The sequence below is a fragment of the Rhamphochromis longiceps genome, linkage group LG15, assembly GCF_057381845.1.
Source record: "Rhamphochromis longiceps isolate RC_006_pf linkage group LG15, R_longiceps_female_GT1.1, whole genome shotgun sequence".
NCBI classification, from domain to species: Eukaryota; Metazoa; Chordata; class Actinopteri; order Cichliformes; family Cichlidae; genus Rhamphochromis; species Rhamphochromis longiceps.
In genome coordinates this window covers 25,429,230-25,451,367 of record NC_140571.1, presented here as the reverse complement: position 1 = coordinate 25,451,367, position 22,138 = coordinate 25,429,230, and the positions used below count along the sequence as shown (strand labels likewise).

The window sequence follows — 22,138 nt, the reverse complement described above, 5'->3', positions numbered from 1 at the left end:
TTGTGCTCTTTGAAATTCATTGTCACTTTTAAAAATGTATCTTTTTTCTTCTTTTCTTTTATATGGTCTTAGTTGCTAATCTCAAGCCTTATTGAATACATGATGTTTATTTTGTATATTATGGTCCCAATTAGTGTCATAATGCAGGATAAAGCAGGGTATGCATACAGTGTCTTTACCTTTCTAAGTTACTCCTGACTTGCTACATAAGGTTTCATAGCACTCGTCTTGAGGCTTTGAAACCACACTGTGATATCATGGTGTTACATTGAAGGTTTAGAACATAACCTTGTTCATCCTCTTTTTCAGTGTAAATGGGACGATCTTTTGCAAAATTAACATCCTGTTATATTAAATCACCCTGAAACCTTCAAACTGAGACCATTAACTCATCGTTGAGTGTGAATCAAGTAAAGAGAAGAGACTTTTCTCATTGACTTCTATGCAGTCTGACTTTTTTTTGCAACCATAGGAGTCATACCAGTCTTATTTTTTCCTGTTAAAACAAATTTCTTCAGTTAATCTGTCTTGAACAGGGAGTTAAAACAAACAAACAAACAAACTTGTAGCATCCAGCAGTTAATTTTTTTTAAAAGTCATAACCTTTCCATGTTCTCTATAATCGTTCTCTCTGCACTTGGCTAATGAACATATACAATCTGGCAGAAACATGTTAAAAGCAACACTTTGTCTCTCAAGTCAAGCCAGTATGAGCTTCTGAGAGGGATATTTTTTGCAGTGCTTGCTCTCTGCCCTTCAGCTCACCTGCAGTGGAGGGCGGTTGAACCACACTGGGCTCTAATAGGCTCACAGCAGCTCCATTATCATAGTCAATCTTGTGCTGTGCTGGCCACAAGCTTTAATGGCTTGGGCCTTTGCCGAGGATAGCGTTAATAGTAGCATCAATACGAAGAGCAATTTTGGTGTGATAGAAAGCCCTGAAGTCGGTGTATTACTTCCTCCCGAACCACCACCGCTACTACCACCAGCAGCAAGAAGCACTACCACATAATTTCACCCTAAAAGCCCCCAGTGCTCCTGCTGAGGGCTGGAGAGGATTGTAGAGGGATTGATCTGTGAGAGTAGATGGATGTGTGAAAGCCTACAGAGGCGTCTATTGATTTCAGGAGGCGTGGAGGATGAATCCAATGATAACAAAAGGTCACCGCTCCTTAATCTCGGTCTTTAATCAGAACAGAGGTCCGTCCAGCAGCTACTGGTCCTCTTCAAAAGAATGTGGAACCTCCTGAAAAATGGGGGTTGGGAGGTTGGGGAATGATTTTTCAGAGGTGTGAGGCCAATAAATTCACAAGGATGGGGGAGAAAGCTGCACACTCATGACAAAGACAGTGCAGATATCAAGTGGAAGAAAGGAAACTGCAGTTTCCATCCTTTTTAAGTAAACAAAAAAGTTATTGCATGGTCAAAAATGCTGTCATCATCAAAAGTAGGGTCTAAATCAATGTTTTACTAATGGTCCATCTTTTAAGAATTGTGTCCATGTGCTTTGGACTTCATATCTAAGGTTTGTTTTTCTTTTACTGTCTATAAATGTCATCAAACTCCAAAAGATTGCAGATAAAAATCAGCCTGTATGTGACATGATGGATACTTTGACATGGGTGACCAGAAGTTCCACAATAATGGTATCTCTGCCCCAGCCTCAAAGTGGTTTGATTGAAATCTGGTGCTTTTTATGTCACATTTTTGGAGCCCTTATAAAAGGGTGTTTTTTTGGGGTTTTGTTTTTTTAAAGGCCAGGCCTTAATATTAAAAAGTACAATTTCAACAGCACATCTCAGTTTTTCAACTTGATTAAGAAATTCTGTTGTAGTAAATGAAAGAAATCTGTCAGAATATCTTTGTTCTTCAATTGTACGAAATAAATGTGTAAAATCAGAAGGTGGTAAAAAAAAACAGGAACGTTTCTGTCATTTAATTGTTTCTTTTTTACTGAATTGCTTTGGTGTAGCATAAAAGGCCATGGGAAAGGTCAGTGGGAAAAATGATAAAACTGATGAATAGACAGAGAAGTTAAATGTTCAAAAGTTCGGATCGGATCGACTCGACATGGTTATATATTTGCTTCGACGTCCACCTTTGTTGTAGCGTTCACCTAGCGTTCATTTTACGCTAGGTGACAAATCGTCACCATATTACGTTTTCGGCTACCCACCACGTTCCTAAATGACGACCTCGGAAAAAGAGGAAATATGAGAACCATCTGGACTGAACCTACACATGTTCGCTCTTATTCTTCAAATCGCTTAGAAACACGCTATTTAACATCATTAAAGTCCTGGTTAAGGTCAGGAATAAGGTTATGGTCAGGGCTAGGGATAAGGTTAGGTTTAGGGCTGGAATACAGGGCTGGAACGTCTACTCCCGCGGGAGCGTCATTGCACTGGATTCCAGCCATAACCCGCCGCGTACCATAAGAACGCCGAAGGTCTCCTTTCGCGTTCCTCAGGAACGCCGCGGGACGTGACAAAACGTCGACATGTTACGCCTCGGGAGTGAGAACGCTCTGCCGTGGGACGCACAGACATATTGCTATGACGACAAGCACGCAAACAAAGTACTACTGAGTTGTTCAGTCAATCCTAGTCGTGTCAATCCGTGGCGAGTCGACCTGAGTAGGTACTATTGGAAAAGCAGCTAAAGATTATGCCTTCCTTCACATTTTTCCAGTGCCATCCAGTGGGCCAGATTGGAGCTTTGCCAGGCCTATTCTGGCCTCCAGGGCTTATGTTTGACACCCCATCCCTTATAACATCATAGACTTGAAAAACAAAGTTAAATTAGTGGGGGTTTTTTTATTCTGTGGGGCAAGATTTTCTTCTTCTATGACAAACTATGAGCACCATAAATCATACTTTGAACAGTAATACCAGTTTCATTATATATGATGCAGAGGAACAGAAACCAGCTTTGGTACCCTGGATGTTTCTTTCTATTTTCTAATATTTTACTAAAAAAAATTGAAATAGTGTTATTTTGGCAAACTTTCGTGGTTTATATCATCATATAGGGACTCCTCAAAACAAGTTAAATATAAAGGATCTCCTTTTATCTACATTTGTCTTCTAGCCACAATTCTGTATGTGTTACAGTCATTTTCTAACACGGAAATTTGGAGCCCTGGGTGATTGTCTGATAATATTTACTGTGAATTAAAAAGGGGGCATATTTACATTTAACTAACTCTACAGCTTCAGAGTCTGTAAGAAGGAACAAATAGTAGTATAAAGGCTTCTTGCATGGCTTCTTTATATGTGATATTGTAGCTGATTTAAGGCTGTTCGTGTGGGAACGTTTCTCAGCCTCGACTCATTTCATAAGGAATGATCCAGCAGCTCACATAAGACCATAAAAATGGTTAGTTTCAAATAATGCCAGGCAAAAATCGCATTCACATCAAATAAAATCAACCCTGCTAACAGTTCCTCATGTTTGAGACTGTCCACACTTAAAAATATTGAAGTTTTGAAAAAAACATCACTTTGTAAATGTTCTTACTTTACAGAGTCAAATTATCTCTGTGGTCTAATGTTTAAATTGATACTGGTTTAACTTTCTGAGTCTGTGTGCGTTTAGATGTTTTTGTCTGAGCTCCCATTCAGCAGCATGTTGGAATGACATGTACGAACATGTTTGAGCTGCAGGCAGCTGTGTGTGTCAGGTATCACTTGGGAAATGTGTGTATGTGTGAAGTAATTACAGCCACTGTGCAGCACAGTGTGCTACTGACTGTGTGTGTGTTAGCATGACTGAACAGCATCTGCAGACATATGTAAGTCCTTAGATATACGTGCATGTTTAAGTATGTGTGTCTCTTCTTGTATTTAAGTGTATGCACTGGGGTCTGTTTTTTATTCGTATAGCCTAATATTAAAAAACTTTAGCACAAAGAGCATTAACATCTGTTCAGACTATCAGTTCAGACAAAAAAAATAGACAGAAATGATCTTAAAAAAGGCTGAATACCAGCACAGACAGAAATATTCTCTACTAATGCTGAATTTAACATTTCCATCTGTCTGCGTTTAAGAGAAACATAAATATATCACTCTGTGTACTTACTAAGGCTACGTCCACACTAATCAGTTTTCGTTTGAAAGCGCATTGTTTTGGCCTCCCTTCCACACTGAGGCTACGTCCACAGGTACCCGGGTATTTTTGAAAACGCAGATTTTTCTATGCGTTTGCGCCTTTCGTCCACACGTAAACGGCGTTTTCGGTCACTGAAAACGGAGATTTTTAAAAACTCCTCCCAGGGTGGATATTTTTGAAAACTCAGTTTTTGCGTTTACGTGTGGACGAAAAAAATGGAGAAAACACAGCGTCAAAGGTGTGCGCCTTTTTTGACGTCACACTGTGCGCCAGGTTATTGTTTCGGTGAATGAATTTCTACAATGGCAGACTTACACAAAATACCATTACTGTTAATTTTACTCTCTGCAGTGTTTAAATGCTTACATATACACACAGTTACTGTCCCTCCACACATAGGACTCAGTTCTGCTTCTATGCGCCATCTTTGTTTACTCTTTCCCACCCAGGCTGACTTCTGATGGGCCAACATTTCTACACGGATAGGAATATCGTGCCACCTGCTGCTTTGGCATGTTCCTAGCAGCGTTTTCCTTCGTTTTTGGCTTTTACGTGTCGACTGGGTTTTTAAAAAAACGGAAAATCTGTTTTCAAAAATACCCGTGTACGTGTGGACGTAGCCAGAGATGGTGTTTTCCTCAAGGAAAAACGTGTTTTGAAAACGTGCTCGAAAACGCATACATTTCAAAACGAAGCCGCCCCGTCGCAGTGTCGACACTCGAAAACGTAGACTTTCTAAAACGACGACGCATTTTAGTCATGTGATGCAGTCATGTGACCAATTAAACAAAGATAGCGGTGTGCATTATACAGCAGTTGTTTTGATTGCTCTCAATTTTGACAGCCCTAAAAAAGATGAATATCAGTCTGTACATGCTCCAGATAGCTATTCTTTAAATTATTTAATTCTCACTCGCTTTTGCGTATGCGCAGGACTAGAACATAAGCGTTTTGGGCCGTTTCTATGTGGACGCACAACTCTGTGAAAACGACTGAAAACACTAGTGTGGACGCGGAGCATTTTCAGACAAAAACGCCATTTTCAAATCTATCCGGGCTATTGTGGACGTAGCCTTAATGCCTCATTACTTTGCTTTTACACACACTGATGGTAAAATTCTGGTTCTTGTGAGTTGCCTTCAAGCTTAATTTTGCTTGAATATATATTCTGAAGGTTTAAGGTTGTTAAACTTGGCTTGTTGGCTAATTGCAAAGTTAAACACATCAATAAATGGTATTCATCTTTCCATATCCCAGTGCAGCCCTCAATGAATTTGACTGCTGATTTGCAGTAATATGAGTTACTTATTGTACATCTCACCTTCAGCACTGTTTTATGTAAGATGGCGACCTCTCTGACTCTGTGATAGGGTGACAGCAGAGCAGCGTTTGACCTTGAAATTATTGGACTGCTCCTTTTAATTAGAGAATTGGGATGCAATGTGACATCATGGTAAAAAGTTAACGACTGAGGACGAACTGTGCCAGTATGAGCTGAATTAACAAGAAGCAGCAGGGGGGACCAAGTGTGGCCAAAAGCTCTAATGAGCTCGTTGAATAAACTCCAACATCATTAAGGGCGTCTGCGTCTGTGTGTGTCTGTGTGTGTGTGTCTGGAGGGGAAATATGTTTCTCTGACCTTTGGAGCTTCACACATGTTCTGGCTTGGTATGATGGCAAAATGTGAAATAGTATAAGGAAGAAATGAACTTTATTTTTGTGTGATCATAGAAAGAAACTGTCCTGTTTTCTCATGACTGTCAGCGGCTTGTATGTTGTTGAGATTCTTCAAAGAGTTCTGAAAATGTGACAGCAGTTGAATTTTAACCTGATGGTCTTTACCATGATGTTGTGTTTCTGTTGATTTATTTTGTAATCTATGGTCTCTTTACACTGTGGTGACTTTTACTTCCTGTCTTGGTTCCTGTGCTGATCACATGCTTCATGCTGTGGTGTGTCACCACCAGCCAGAAGTGGGCTTCATGCTTTAACTCCATTAAATCGACACTGTTGATATGTCATAACTACAAACTCTTCTGAAACGCTACGGTGTTCTTGATTGATGACAGTGACGGGCCTGATTAGTTCCTTTGTCTGACACAGAATGCATCAAAATTAAGTTAGACATGTATAGACTGCGTTGCAGGCTCTGCATAAACCCAGAAGTCCAAATTAAACTTTTGATTGATCATAATTTTCAAATAAACATGATTTTTCCCCAATAAGACCTAACCTTAGCGACTGAACTCGTAAAATTGTCAGAAAAAGGTTGACTGAGGTCGTTATAGAGGGAAAATGTTTGCAGGCACAGTTATATCCCCCTGCTGGTCATTAGACAGAATGAAGCTTTAACCTCCTAAGACCCGAACTCTTCTACGGCATGCATTTTTAATTTCTCTTTGATATTTGGGCTGATTGGGTCCCAATGAATGTAAAAACAAAGAATTACCAGATTTTTTTTTTACCCTATTTTTGTTTTTATGAAAAACGAGAGCCACATATGAGGATATTCGTTTAAAATTTTGATAGAACAGTAGCAGTATAATGTCCTCGTAAGTGGATATCAGGCCCTTGTAGAGCAAAATTGAGTATTTTGGTCTAAATAACCCAAAATGTGATGTCCACATATGTGGACGCCAGGTCCTAGGCGGTTAAGGCACTTTTGCATTGGCTTCATTTTTCCTGATTCAGAATTATGTTCAACTTGTATACTTCCAATGGTGAAAGCAAATGACTGCGTATCCTTGAGCCTGGTTCTGTTGGAGACAACTTCCAGTTAAAAGGGAGTTTTTTATTCCCACTGTCTCCAAGTGATCCTCATAGGGGACCATCTCATTTTTGATGTTCTCTCTCTTATATATAATAATAGTGAGATAATAATAGAGAGTGTCTTGAGATGATGCTTTTTTTGAACAGTTGCTGAATATAAAATCATTTTATTGAACTGAATCAGGTTTACAGTCGATGGAATGACAGTATGATGGTATCTGGACTGAAGCACTGCACAGAACATGTTTATGATATTATGATGAACACAGAGTTGTACCTTCATTAGTAGGCTGAGCTGCAGCAGGGGCTGCTGGGAGTTTGACAGCTCTGTGGTGTGTGTGTGTTTGTGTGTGTGTGTGTGTGGTGGGCAAAGTGGTTAAGGCTGAGGCAGCAGGGGCTGCTGGGAGCTGCTGGTGCTGTGGAACGATGCCTGAGCCGTCAGTAGCGCACCTCCACTTCTTCTGCATCGGACACAAGCTGACCCCCACCCCCCAGCACACACCCTCGTTACACACACACACTCTCTACATACACACACAGGCCAGGCCAGCCGTGCCTTTGTCTGCCGTGTCCACATGCATCTGTCATGCATGGCAGCGTTGTCAGTGACAGTCTGCCATTGTTGCCCTAAACCTCCTCCATTCACCCCCTCCTTCAGCAGGAGACGCAGCCACAGTTTGGGGTAATTGCTGGTCCTAATTAGTTCACACACACGGACACACACAGACACACACATACACACTCCTGTAAACACACACATATTTGCCAAAAATACTGATTTAATGCCCAAATCCTATTAAAGGGAAGCTTCGGCAAAACAATGAAAAGGTGAGTTTTGTGAAGCTCCATTGTTGCTCTCTAAAGAGAAGGTTTATCTCTTAATTCTGTGTCTAAGAGTGCAGTTGTGAAAAGCACAAACAGCCACCGAACCGGCAGCTATTCAGACTTTTGCTCTAAAGAGGGCAGTGCATGATTCAAATAAACAAAGCAGCAGTTTGAAGGAATTTTTGCTGATCTTTTCTGAAGAAATACCAACACTGTTCTTTGTTTTAACGATAAAACCCAGTCTGTAGAGATGTTTGCAGTTTGGTTCACTAGTGCAGTTTAAAACTTTGTTATCAAAGCTGATAAAAAGGCCTGATGGGTTTAGCTACTCATACACTGCTGGGTAGCTTCAGCTATAATACCACAACATCCTGCATTTGTCAGTTTATATTATAAAATCTGCAAAATAGGAAGTACAGGTTTGATATCAGAATCAGAATACTTTATTGATCCCTGGGGGAAATTATTTTTTGTTACAGTGCTCCATTTTAAACCAACATTAAGACAAGACAGACAATACACTAACTAAGAATAGTACAATATATACATATATATACATACATACATACATAAGTCACTCATAGATAAATAGTTGGAAAAGAAACATGTGTAGTTGTAGCAGCAAACAATATAAGTGGTATCTAGCTATCTATCTATCTATCTATCTATCTATCTATCTATCTATCTATCTATCTATCTATCTATCTATTAGGGGTGCAACGATATTCGTATGATATTGAACCGTTTGATACAGTGCTTTCGGTTCGGTACGCATATGTATCGAACAATACAACATTTGTAATTTATTTTATCAACTTTCCTTCTGACGATGCTGTCTGTGTTGAGCGCTCAGTACTCCGCCTAGGCTGCACTGTCAAGCGCAGATCCACTGAGCGCTCAACACAGACAGCATAGTCAGGAGGAAGAGCGCAGGGCAAGCTAGCGAGACAGAAGTTAAGCTCTCCTTGCAAGATGGACCTCCCCCACCCTCATTCAGATCTGGCGTTTGGAATTATTTTGGTTTTCATGTGTTGTATGACCCTGAAGGTAAGCGAGTCATGGACTAAAGTAAAACAGTATGTTGGATGTGCCATGCAATGCTTAATTACATTGGTGTGAACTAGTGTGTTAGCGCAGTTAGCTCGTTAACGTGTTAGCTGTCTAGCCCCATGCACGGAGCGATCGGCGGTAGCTCGTTAACGGAGATTTGCCGTGTTGTGGCGTTAAGGTCATTTCAACGAGATTAACCTGAAAGCACTAGTGGGAACACAACGAATATGACTGCACATTTACACATCATCCTAGTGCAAAGACAAAAACAACAAGCATGCTACTAACTTTAGCCGAGTCATTTAGACAGCTGTTAGCACGTGATTCTCCTTATGCTGCTGAGAATATAGCCCAGAAGAAGCGGATAGTATAGCTTTTATTTTGGAAAGAGACATTTCTCTGTAATAAACTCTCTTTTCCAAAGATGAGTGATTCCTCAATCAGATACAGGGCTTGCAAAATCGCTAGCCCCACGTCCCGGAGCTAGCGATCTTTCCAGTTGGGCTACAAAAATCTCTCTGCCCTGCCCGTCGGGCTATTGTAGGAAAAATATATGTCAATGCTTTTGCATTCTTTCAGAAATGTAGCTGGGTAATTATGTCATTGGCATCGGTGAGCCACTGTCAATATGTGACATATTGAAGTCGCGTTTGAATTTGCGCTTGTTTTTTTGCTTTCACTTTGCAATGACAGCACTGATCTGTGAGTGATGATAATTTGTGCACCAATTCCTCTGACATCGTCTTATTAATCGTTAGCTTACTATGCAAACATGACAAGTGAAATCTCCCGCAGCAAGCTTAAACATGTGAGAGGTTGATCGCGCAGAGAATCGCTGAGCTTATGTGAGTGCGTGTGTAAAAGCATTTCAGTTCTGCTGAGCCAAATAAGACAGGTCAGGGTGAAGAAGTGACAGCCAAAGAAAAGCTTACCACAAAACGGAGAAGTTATGACAAATGAGACTATAAGGCAAAAAGAAAGTGCAGCTTTATGGTTTCATGGACAAAAGAATTTCTGTGGCTGCGATATGATGAGCTAAATAACCAGGGCTGCACATAAGTGGTCCGCAGGTGCGCATTCGCTGTCAAAATAAAAAACACGCACAAGGGTTAGGGTTAAATTTAAAAACTGTACTTTTGAGTTAAAATATATATTTATAATTTTAATAAATGACAAATTAAAAAGGCATGAACATTTTTTTGTATCGAAAAAATATCGAACCGTGACACCAAAGTATCGAACCGAACCGAACCGTGAATTTTGTGTATCGTTGCACCCCTACTATCTATCTATCTATCTATCTATCTATCTATCTATCTATCTATCTATCTATCTATCTATAAAGCTACTTTTGACTGATTTTGCATCATATGCTGAACAAGTGAATAAAGTAAAGGGGAGAAATGACTCCACAGATTGTCCTGCTCTGACCTCATACTCATTATGTTGCTCTGTATGCTGCAGGTTGTTGCCATGGATGCTGTAACCTGATAGTAATCACGCCCTCGCAGGGGGAATTTACATGTGAGCACCTCTACTTGAAATAATCGCCCGAGCGTGGCCTCATTGGCTCCCAGGGGTCCCGACACAGCCCTGATTTAATCTGCTCATTATTACACGGAAAATTCAGACAAAATACATCCGTGGATTTATCCCTGTGATTTGCATTCTCCCCCCCTTTTTTGAAAAATACACAGTTCGTGTGTTTGTAATCTCGTAATCACTGTGTGCAGTTTGAGAGCTAGAAAATCATTGTGGAGGTATTTCAGTTGCTATAGTTTGATCAGCTCTGGTCATCCCTGCTCAAATATTAATAAAAGTGTTTTTCACTTGTCTTCTGTTGCTCTTTTGCTCCTTTTGTGGCTTTTTAATAAAGATCAACAGAATCTGAGCTTTCTTTCGCCCCAGATTGCTCTTTTTGACACATTTCCACTAAATCAGATCCATAACACATTCAGCTGAGTCTCAAAGATCTTTTTTCAGTTCCAGTTCATATCCTTTTTTGGGGTCACTCTTTGTTTGCCCCTCGTCTCTCGCACAATGTGCCTCGTTTTGTCTGGCTGTAATTTTTGAAAGGCAACACTTCAGCTCCTAAAGTCTGGCTTTTACTGACAGCCTGTGAATAAAGCAGATCCTGGTGTCATGGCCTCGGAGGTTTTCTGTGAACGTCTTTGTGTTTCTGTTTTCTTGTTACTTCCGCCACGAGGTTGTGTTTTTTGTAGTGCTGCTTGTGTGTTGCTCTGTCTGTAAACACGATAGAAGTGTTCTGAATAAATGGGGTGTAGAAAAGGGCCACAGTAACAGTCCATGAAAATTTGCCTTACATTCACCATCTTCAAGGTCAACTTTGACTTTGATTTATTGGTAGAAAACTAGCAAAAAGCTTTATAACTCAGAAAGTGTGCTGTGCTGTGTGCTAAACAAAGTACATATGTACTATATCCACATGAATATAAATGTTGTTGTAGTGTGTAAAGTCATGAGTTCTATTTCTTGAGTATTTGATTCCTATTTTATTTTACTTTAAAGTCTATCCTAGTCACGGTGTTTTGGTTCCTGTTTAACTTTATTATTGTTCACATGATAATAAAGTTTTGTGTGTTTCCCTCGCGCACCGCTCCACACGCTGTTCTTCTGTGCTCCCCTGTGTCTTTGGTCGGTCATTTCCTCTTTTACTTAGGAAGTTTTCACTTATGTCTTAATTTGGGTTTTGCGTCCTCCGTCTCTGATTGTCTTCACTTGTGATGATTACGTGTATCCATCCGTGTCAGCGGTGTTAATTTGTGGGCTGTGTATAGTCTTGTCCTCCCTTTGTTAAGGAATACGTCCTCTAGTTGGCTTCCCGTACTTTTTGTATATACCCTTTCATACAAATTCTGGTAACCCTGAGTATAAGACACAACTTGCCTAGCACGACCAAATACAGGGACAGAATCAAAACTGTCATGAAGTTTGCACATTTTATCATTATGTGCTCCAGCAAACAGTCAGTCAGGACACACACGTTAAAATAAAATTGCATAGAGCCTAATAGGATCAGTGAGGATTAAACTCTGATCTCATTTTTCTTTAAAAAATCTGTCACCAGTTTAAATTGCCCAGCAGCATCCTTCATCCAGTCTGTTGTAGAAAGCTCAGCTAGCAGCTGCAGTTACACCTACACTGAGTATTGCCTTGAGCATCTCCACACATGCCGCTTTTATAAAGAAAAACAATATTTATGTGTGTCTTTTCAGTGCAAAGAGTTAAAGGTATTCAGATTATCCTGTGTCTGCAGCAATGTGGGAGTCTCTGTGGAGTCATTTCACAAACTCCAGCGCCATCTAGAGGTACAGACGAGAAAGTTCCACATATAAGATTTCTAAACAGAGAGAGTTCGGACATGCTCGGGTTTATGAGTGGAAAATAATAAAGTAAATAAAGGATTAAAAAAAACATATTCAAAGCAGATCATACAGCATGAAGTTAAATATATATATACTGACACATGACGTGTACAATATTTCTGTTTTATTTTTTAAATTTATTTTTTATTTTGGTCCACTCAAGATGTATAAATAGCCATGACTCTGATTCAGGTGTATTAATGTGGACAGGCTGATAACGAGACAGTGGAAAAATAAAAACAGAGTCAGAGTAATTACAGAAATATGAATATGTGGATTTTATTTTATTTTTAAAACCTGATGGGGTTTTTTTAGTTACAATCACACACAGATGATGATGTTTTTCTGGTCTGCTTTTTAATTTTAAATTTAATAATAGTTTAATAATTAAGTTATTCTGCATATGCATGTTTATCAGGATGGCCAACGCTGGATTTTGTTTCTCCATCAAGAAAATGACACTATTAGTGCTGGGACTTTTTAATTCAGTGCAAAACACATTTATTAGACCACCTGTCATTAAAAGACAGCTTTACAAATATTTTACAGATCTGTCAAAAGCATTTTTAAAACAAGCACTCCCCCAAAACAAACCATGTGTCATTTATTAGGTAAATGAAAAATTGAAATCGTGTTTTTATACCCATATTTGAGCCACAGTCTCAGAAACCTAACATCCAACCACTAAAACTGGTTTTCTCATTAGGAATTCAAGTAATTAAATGTAATCTGGCATCTTAATGAAATAAATAATAATGTGTTTTATTTTTTTCTGCCTTTTTGTTAAACAGTAAATTTGAAAATCCATAGATAACAAAGATAATTATATTTGAGCATTAAAAATGCAATTTCGATTGCAGAGCTTTTGCGTACTGGTGAATTAACCATTAGAGAAATATAAAATCTTTTTTGGTACTTACCAATACTTTTTACAATTTAAATACAACTTAGGAAAGTTTTGGCATAGACCTCGTAATAAATTCGTTAAGCATTGCATAGCTTATATCTTATATTTTGAGTTCAGAATTGGGGTTTCTCTTTTATTGTGTGCATTTATTTATCTGTTTATTTTTGTTCTTTTAGCTTCTCTCATTTCATTTGCATCACCGTCATTATTTTCACCATGCAGAGCTTCATATTCTCCAGCAGGTGGCGGTCAAAGACAAGAAAAATAAAACCCTAACTCCACACTCAGCAGGAAGTGAGACGTTTGGAAGGTTTCTCTGGCTGCTGAGCATGCTCAGTTCAGTCCACAGCGTAATGGCCCTGCGTGTGTGTGGCTTTAAGTGTTTACCTGAACTTTAGTCCCTCAGGATCCTCAGCGCAGTGCAGAATGGTAAGTTTCTTCTACTTCATCACCTTTGGTTCCTTTTAAAACTGCAGATACATGTGAATTTCTTTAAATGTCCCCGACAGGTTTGTTTCTGTCTTCCTCCAAAAATATAAAGTTAAAAACAAAATTACACCAGCTCCTTATTTTGTAAAAGAAAAGATACTTGTCTACGTTATTTTGTGGCTCACACAGCAGCTGCAGACATTCAGCTCAGCCTAAAAACTTCTCATGACCCTCTGATGAGCTCTGCCAGCCACAGTCATAGTCCTAAGGTATAAAAACCAGACCCTGTTGGTCTTTTTTTGTTTGTGAACAACCAAGTGAAACGTTATCAGAACATACTCTGCCTCACTATTATCAAGGTATTTGATGATATTTATAACCTGGCTTTATGACTGCTGGCTCTCCTGGCTGTTTGGTACTCCTAGAAAAGATATGAGTTCAGTCAAGACCACTGTAGTCAAAAAAATTTTCTGTCTACCTGCACGAATGGAGATGCTGGGATGGCGGTGTGTTGCAAAGCGGCTTGCAAAATTGCAGCAAATGTGAGTGCGTCGCTCAACATTGTCACCATTTCAAACAAATGTAAAATTAATGTATATAAAGGATCATACTCACTATAAATCGCCTTGAGGCAATTATTCTTTTGATTTGGTGCTATATAAATACAATTTAAGTAAGTAGTAGGACATTACTATAATAGTCATTTCATTTGTTTTTATTGTGTTTTTATTTTAAGAATTTTATAACATTTATTTAAAAAATTGTTTTAAATTGTTCTAAAAGAGGCAGCTGTTCAGCTCTAAATCTGACTACGGGTAGAATTAGCTTTTTGCTTTTGTTTCTGTGAATGGAAGAAGTTTCCTCGTTTCTGTGAGGCTTTCCTCTCCTGTGCCAGAATCAGTTTATCAGCACGCTGCTGAGGCCAGTTCTGCTTTGTAGCCTTCTGAGAACTAAAGTTTTAAAACCAAATGTTACCCAGAAGTTAGAGTAATGTGTGTGAGAGGAAAATCACAACCTGTGAATCACTGGTATGTTTCTTACCCCTGTCATAGATGTCACACCGCTGACATTAGTGATTCCAAATTTAGGACCGGCAACTTGAAACCATAAAATATTAAGTCTGCGTACAGGGTCTGTTTTTTTTTGTTTTGTTTTTTAACTGCTTACCACATGTAAAGATCCTGTCATTGATCTCTGCTGCAAAACCACATATAAAGTGATGCCAAAGTTTTACCGACTTTACATCAAAATGGAAGAAGCCACCGTGACGTCAGTCACCCACAGTCGTTTGTGAGCCAGAGGTGACTGAAGTAATGTGAGATGGTTGAGTGTTAAATTATCAGCTACACCCTAGCTAATTTACCATTTGGTAAGTTATCAGCTGTGTTTGTGCAGCACACATGTTCATAGGTTCTAAGTAATAAAAACTCCAATTTCAGACAGTTTCATTAAATTTGTTTTAAAAAGGCACAAAAACCACAAACATGGTGGAAAAGTCCAGTTCAGTGATACGATTAGTGAGACAGGTGAACTTTAAGCCTTGCCATTATTCGAATAAAAATAAATAAATAAACTTCCAGTAAAAAGTGTGTGAAGGAGACTTTTCATAGAGGCCAAAGTAGAATTTATATCAGGCTGTAAACATGTTTATTGCTACTGTAATGTTGGACATTTGAACATGGGAGGCTGGGATTGGCTCAGTTTTGGAGCGTCACGTAAAAATTAGATTTTTCAGTAAAAAAAAAAAAACTAAAACATTTTGTTAAAATTCAAAACAGAGGAAAAAAACAAGAGTGAAAGGTTATTCAGATAAATACACATAACAGTCTGAAAGCAGTTTATTAGAGTGTTTTTAATCTGCAGATTTGTGTTCAGGGACAGGACACATGGGCAAGCCAAGACCATAGTTTGAACGCCACATTGTAATTAATTTTTACATTTACAGTCAGAGCATGATTTCTACTCTTCTTTCAGGGTGGATTTATCTTAGTTTTTACTTATTTTTGTATTCTGAAACAACTGGGGTTAAATCTCTTGTGCGTGTGTGTGTGTGTGTGTGTGTGTGTGTGTGTGTGTGTGTGTGTGTGTGTGTGTGTGTGTGTGTGTGTGGAGATACTGGACACGAGTTATCTGAATATTTAGTGTTTTCTTTCTGGGGTAAACGGATCAGTGCATCAACATTATATTTAGCAACATATCACATCTTTGTTTTGTTCAAAATGTATTTATGCCCACGAAACTCAAGTTTATTTATAAAGCACAAATAACCAGATAAAGTGCTGCACAAATATGTGGAAAAATGTTATTACTAATAAGTCAGCCATTGTTTACTTAAGATAAAATATGTAATTAATAAGTTTCAGCACACGCTTGATTAAAAGTCAACAGATATGTAATAGTCTATCTGTAAACTGCGATACAGCAACTCCCTGCTGGACTTTAACCTTTTATCAACCACCAGGTTACCATTGAACTGGTAGGGTTTTTGTAAGGTTCAAATCTAACCCATTCTAGCCATGCCCTTAACTTCCAAAATCCTTAAGCAGTATTCTGATTGATGAGTTATTAAAAAAGAAAACCTCCCATAAAAATTTTGTGAAGGAGGAAACCATCCACAGAGGCCAAAGTAGAATTTTATAGCGTGCTGTAAACGTGTTTATTGCTACTGTAAAGTTGGACATTTTAACATGGGAGTTTGTGGGGCTTGACTCAGCTTTAGAGCATCAAGTGGACGATGATGCTCCAAAACGTAATGAAAAAAGTTTAACTAAAATTGAAAAGGCAGAAAATAAGTGGAAAAGTGATTCACGTGTATACATTTAACAATCTAATGACAGTTGATAAGAACGTTTTCCTTCCCCTGAAAGAGACGCCACAGAGACACTGAGACAACAAAGGTTAGCTTTAGGAAAATGTGCATTTAAAAAAAACCAAACATGCATATACCTGACATTTTACTCATGATTTGTTTTGTCTTTTTAATCGCATATTTGTTTCTAAGTGATGTTGTTCTGTTTTCATGAATGTACATGTGCAACATTTATAAAGAAACAGAACTGGTGGATGGATTGAGGCCTCTCCACATACGAGAGGTGCAGATGACAATATACATCGATTCATATGAATTCTGAAATATCTGTTTGAGAAGTATGAAGAAAACCATTTGAGAGCAGTGCCAGTGATGCAGACCCAGTTTTGTAGTCTGCTAATAAGAGTAGCATGATAAATGTTGAAAAGGCTAAAATAAATACTATAAAATGTAAAGCTGCTGTCACTCCACACATAAATACTGACATTTCAGTTGACTGAGTGGCTTCAACATTTTACAGCAGCTTGTCCTCAAACTGGAGTTTCTCCTGCTCTTAAAACAAAATCAAATCCGACCTTCCGTTAAAGCTCGAGACGGCTGCTTGTTCGCTGTCTGGCTCGTCAACATGTCGGGTAAATAAACGTAAAGTAATGTGATGTGTGCTCCACCTCCTCTGCCTGTTTTCTTAAAAAAGGCTCTTTGTAAAGCTGCTCCATTAATGTTGGCTGCACGTGACGCCCTCTTTCACCCCCGCAGAGGTCAGAGGTCAGCCTGGTGTTTGGATAAGCACACTGATCCTGTTAAAGATCTGAATGGACCCCACACACACACACACACACACACACACACACACACACACAGACCAACAAAAGAGATATTTTTGTCCACTCTGGAATAACGCACAATTCTGTTGTTGTTGTTGTTTTTTAATCAATTTTTTATTCATTTATTTGAAGTCTGAGTTTGAGTTGTAGAACATAAATAAAACAGGACATGAGAAAAGACCTAATAAATTAATTCCCCTTTTTTTTAAATGAAGGAAGATGAAAACCACAGAAATAATTCTGTCTTTATCTCCCAGAGTTCAGCAGGAGCAGGATCGGCCCTCCAGGTCCATGCGATCAGGGTCCGCCCGGGTCAGGAGCTGCTGGGAACTCTGCAGGCTTTCGTGGAGGAGAAGCGTCTCCGAGCGCCGTTCATAGTCACGTGTGTTGGCAGCCTCACCAAGGCGACGCTGCGGCTGGCGAATGCCACGGCAACAAAAACAAACGAGGTAGTCGAGGCAGCGTGTTGGGTTGTATTTATAGAGCTCTGAGACACGTGGGCTCGTCATGATGTCAGCTTTTAAACTTTTCCTTCAGGTGGTGCACCTCAGTGGGCCCTTTGAGATCGTCTCCCTGGTGGGCACTCTTAACCCAGACGCCCACATTCACATCAGCCTCTCAGACTTCGAGGGCAAGACAGTGGGAGGTCATGTGCTGGGAGATCTGGAGGTGTTCACCACAGCTGAGGTGGTCATTGGTGAAGCGGTAGACCTGGAGTTCACCAGAGAGATGGATGAGCAAACGGGTTTCCCCGAGCTCGTGGTTCAACCACGACCACAGACCAACCAGTCAGCCTGAATGAAAATTACAGGAATCGTTCATCTTTACATTTAATATCTAGTCTGTGAAGCTGAGAGATTAATTAAAAACTTATCAGCAATATTTGAGCCGCAGCATTTACACCTGCAGGGCAGCTAACAGAACATCGATCAGCTCCACACAACAATCGTCCCTCAAGAATCTGTCTGTACCCAACACATGACACATCGGACTTACATCATGTGCTTTTATGTAAATCCCAAAAGTTGATTCTATTCATCCGGATGTCCAGATAATTTACTTACCTGGATGATTGAGCATACATCAAGACAGGTCTTACGTAGGCCTTCATTGTCCACAAAGCAAAACTGTGGGACTGGTGAAGCTTCATCATGAGCTATCCTTGAAGCTAACTCTGAGATTAACACTGTGCTGAGAAACTCAGTCAAAGCTTCATGTTGAACTAGAAGAATGTGACATTAACTAAACTTTCTTCCAAATCTAGCAGAAATAGTCTCAATAAATACTGACTGTTAAATTACTGCAAAGATGCAATGAGATGACTTTGTTGAAAGAGCACCATTAAAGGCTTAAATCCTGAACAATGCTTGAAAGGAATTTTTGCATTGTATATATCATTTAAGGTATTTTTGCAGGTTTTCATCTCAGTTTACTGGAGTTGATGGTGCACATATAAACAAGGTTAAAAGTTGATGTAAGTTAAACGAGTTTAAAGTTGTTGTTCTGCACAGAGATGGCTGAAGGGATCATTTGTAAAATACTCAGCAGGCATTTCAAAATTGTTTGTTTTGTGCTCAAATAATTTAAAAAAATGCAAACCCTAGCAGTTTGGTTAGCGTCGGGACAGAGGAGCGATCATTTCTCCTGCACGCTTGTGCTCTGCAGTCTTTACAGTAGCTGCTCCGCTTCCAGGAGAAAGAGGCGGGGCACATTAAAGTCGAGCTACAAAGGGTCCCCGCTGCAGCTTTGTGCTTTTGTTTGTCCGCGTCAGCGCAGCATGGTGGCCAAAAAAGCGTTGGTGGTCTGCCCCTGTGCCCCCGCCCCCAAGGGGGGCAGGGGGCCGTTTAACACATCCAACTAAAGCAGCTTTGTTTTCCTTCCTGACAAATGAGAAGGCGATGCAGGCGTGCAAAGCAGATGTTCTGGATTTAAAATATCACTTTTTGATCTCCATCCGTTCTTTCGTTGCTTGAAATCACATCTTAATGTGGCAGAGGTGATTAAACATCACCAGCGTTGTTTTATTCGCTCTCACGTACCCTCGCTGTGCGTCCACACAGAGATATGTTGCTGTTCTTCTTTAAAATGTCGCCGACTAACAAGTTTAGAAGTAAGAGTTGTTGTTTATTAATGTTTGTGTCTGGCATCCTGCTGTGAGGCACCAATTACTTTCTACTGTGAGTCTCTTGCTTGACTGAGAGATGGCTTTAATCTGTGCGCAGCTTCAGAGTTCAGGTTGCTGTGTTTGTGCCCACACTGCGGCTCGATGTGTCCCCATGCTGACCTTTTAAAAACACACAAACACGAGCATTTCAACACTGTTATTTTATGAATTCATAGTATTGAATGGGTTGCACCTGTAGAGCTTGAGTGAAGTCAATGTAAAAGATAAAGGTGCAACAATCCCTATACATATATAACTATTCATTAGGCGGGGGTGTTGAAGATGCATGGAACAGCCAGCAGGATAGGCTACTCTGTTTGAACTGTGGTTGGTTCCTTATCTGAGCTCCAGCTGTGGAGAAGACAGAAGTTTGATTATTGGAAGAAGTTCATCAACTGAAGGGAAGTCAAGTGTTAAACACAGTCCAAACTGTCCACTGTGGCCTCTGTCTGTGCTTCCTGAACTCTGTGGTAAACTGTTGCTTCACTGTCAGCATGCAGTTTGTTTCTATAGTGTCTGCATTGGCAGAATTCCCACACAAATCTCTCTTTTTGATACAGAAATTGACATCAGCATGGGAATATAAATCCCACTTCAGGCTTCAAGGTTCAAGGTTCTTTATTTGTCACATGCATAGTTATACAAGTATAACACACAGTGAAATGTAGCCTGACACGCTCCTCGACATGTGCAAAAAAATTGGGGAGGGGGGGTGTAGAGGAAGAACATTATATATATATATATATATATATATATATATATATATATATATATATATATATATATATATATATATATATATATATATATATATATATATATATATATATATATATATATATACACACACACACACACACACACACACACACACACACACACACACACACATTCATTGGGTGAATGTGCAGTAGTAGCAGCAAGCAGGTGAATTCTGTACATTAATATGAATAGACATCTGACTATTTTACAGGATAGACAATATAAACATATTTAAAATTAAAGGAATTTGAAATGTACATTGTGCCTTGGTTTAGAGTGTTTGGAAGAGAGTCCTGTCTCAGTCAATTATAGATGATGTAAGAGGGCGGGTGTGTGTGTTTAGGGCACGGATGGCTTGGGGATAGAAGCTCCTCTTGAGTCTCTCTGTCCTTGCCCGGAAGATGCGGAACCTTCTACCAGATTGCAGAAGTTGGAACAGTTTGTTGCCTGGATGGGACGGGTCCTTCAGTATCTGCGCTGCTCTAGTCCGGCATCTCCTGGTGTAGGTGTCCTGAAGCGGGGGGAGAGCAATCCTGCAGCAGCGTTCTGCTGTACGGATCACTCTCTGGAGAGCTTTTTGGTCCTTCCTTTCAGGGAATTTGGGGAATGCTGCCAGATTTTAATCTACTGATTTGTTTTTTGATGGCTTTTGTCTTTAGACCTTGTGTCTGGGCAGTATTCTCCTAAAGTTTACAGAATGTGTTCAGATGATTGCTGTTTAGAATTTCAGTTTTAAAGACCGCCTGGCTTAACATGATTCACAATCCTTTTGTAAAAGCAAACATGTTTGGTAGCTGGTGGAAAGAATAGACTGATAGTAAAACTACCTCAGGTAACTAGTCTCACACACACACACACCCCGCTCTACTCAGGTGAATCTCCTTGTACAGAGGAAAAGCAATGCAGATGATAGTATCTGCTCTCTTTTTCTCATTAGAGGATTCTCCTCCCTGTTGCCTTTTGTCCCTCTACTTGTGTTATCCATCAGTAATGAGCCCAATAAAAACAGGGGACTCTGGTGTTGTTAAGCCGCCCCCTCTTCGCCTCACTTCTAACGAGACCAACCCTGGTCATTTGTAAGTCGGCTGCAAAACAGACTCCTGTTTGAGGAAACAAGAGAAGCCGTGGTGGCGGTCGCAGGCCTATGGCACAAGCAGACATCCCCCTCCCCGGGAAGCTGGTGCTGATCAGCCGGCTTTCGGCTTCTATGTGGCAGTCAAAGATCTTCCAGGCTAATGACACGCAGCTCTGTTTGAATGTCACAGCATGAGGCGGAGGGCTGGACAAATCCCACACACAGATCAAAACATCCGAGCTGCTGCTGTCACCGCTAAGGGAAGCTGACACAAGTTGCTAGTGTGTTTCCAATGTACAAATGTTTTGCTGTTTTTCATATTTTTGTGGCTCAGAAAGTCAAAAACAGTGTATCCAAATGAGAAAGGTTTTCTGAAGAGGTAAAAGAAGAGCACAAAACTAAAAGTGTCAAGAAAACAGTACAAGGAAAACTCAATTACAGTCCTGCACGTAACAATACAATTAGTACTGAAGTGTTCTCGAGATGGAGAGATGCAGTTCAGACCTTTTGCTGGATGAAGTCTGATAAAAGCAAAACAGAAATAAAAATGGAAAGAGGAAAAAAGCAAGGATGGAGGACTAGTTCAGACTGATACATTTTTTAGAAAATATTAAAAGAATTTGGATCTAATATCTGAGTGTTTAGCTCTTCCGATGCTAAAGTACAGACATAGCTGTTGTTTTCAACCTGGACGCTGTTCAGCCTTATCAAAGCTCACAGGATGACTTTGGATGGATGTACTTGGACATTATTAAACATGCAACAAACTCTCTGAATCATTTGTGTTTTCATTTCAGTTGAGTTTTTCCTGTTTTAAAATGTTCAATTTTACTTAAGTTTTCTTTAGTTTCAGTGTAAGTTTCTTTTGTTCAATTCCCCATCCTGACACTAAAACTGTTCACACAGCAAAATAAGCCCATGTGAGTGAGTGGTAGGCTCTGAGGACTCTTTGATGATGATAACTGCAGTTCATGCCCTTTTCTCTCTGCGGTCTTTAAACTTGATCAGACAGGCTTCAGTCACAT

The 22,138-nt window shown here is 39.7% G+C and overlaps 1 protein-coding gene across 2 annotated transcripts; it reads left to right on the top strand.

Moving 5' to 3' along the window:
* The first annotated feature begins 3,733 nt into the window (after window positions 1–3,733).
* On the top strand, window positions 3,734–18,476 carry LOC146652772 (uncharacterized). Of its 2 annotated transcripts, none has more exons than XM_085382461.1 (3): window positions 3,734–3,793; window positions 17,370–17,561; window positions 17,650–18,476. In XM_085382461.1, exons 1-3 carry the CDS (start codon window positions 3,767–3,769, stop codon window positions 17,908–17,910), a joined length of 480 nt encoding a protein of 159 aa, XP_085238587.1. In that variant the 5' UTR covers window positions 3,734–3,766; the 3' UTR covers window positions 17,911–18,476. The 2 variants fall into 2 exon arrangements, with proteins under 2 accessions (XP_085238587.1, XP_085238588.1); XM_085382462.1 differs by lacking the exon at window positions 3,734–3,793 and adding an exon at window positions 13,304–13,479.
* The last annotated feature ends 3,662 nt before the right edge of the window (window positions 18,477–22,138 follow it).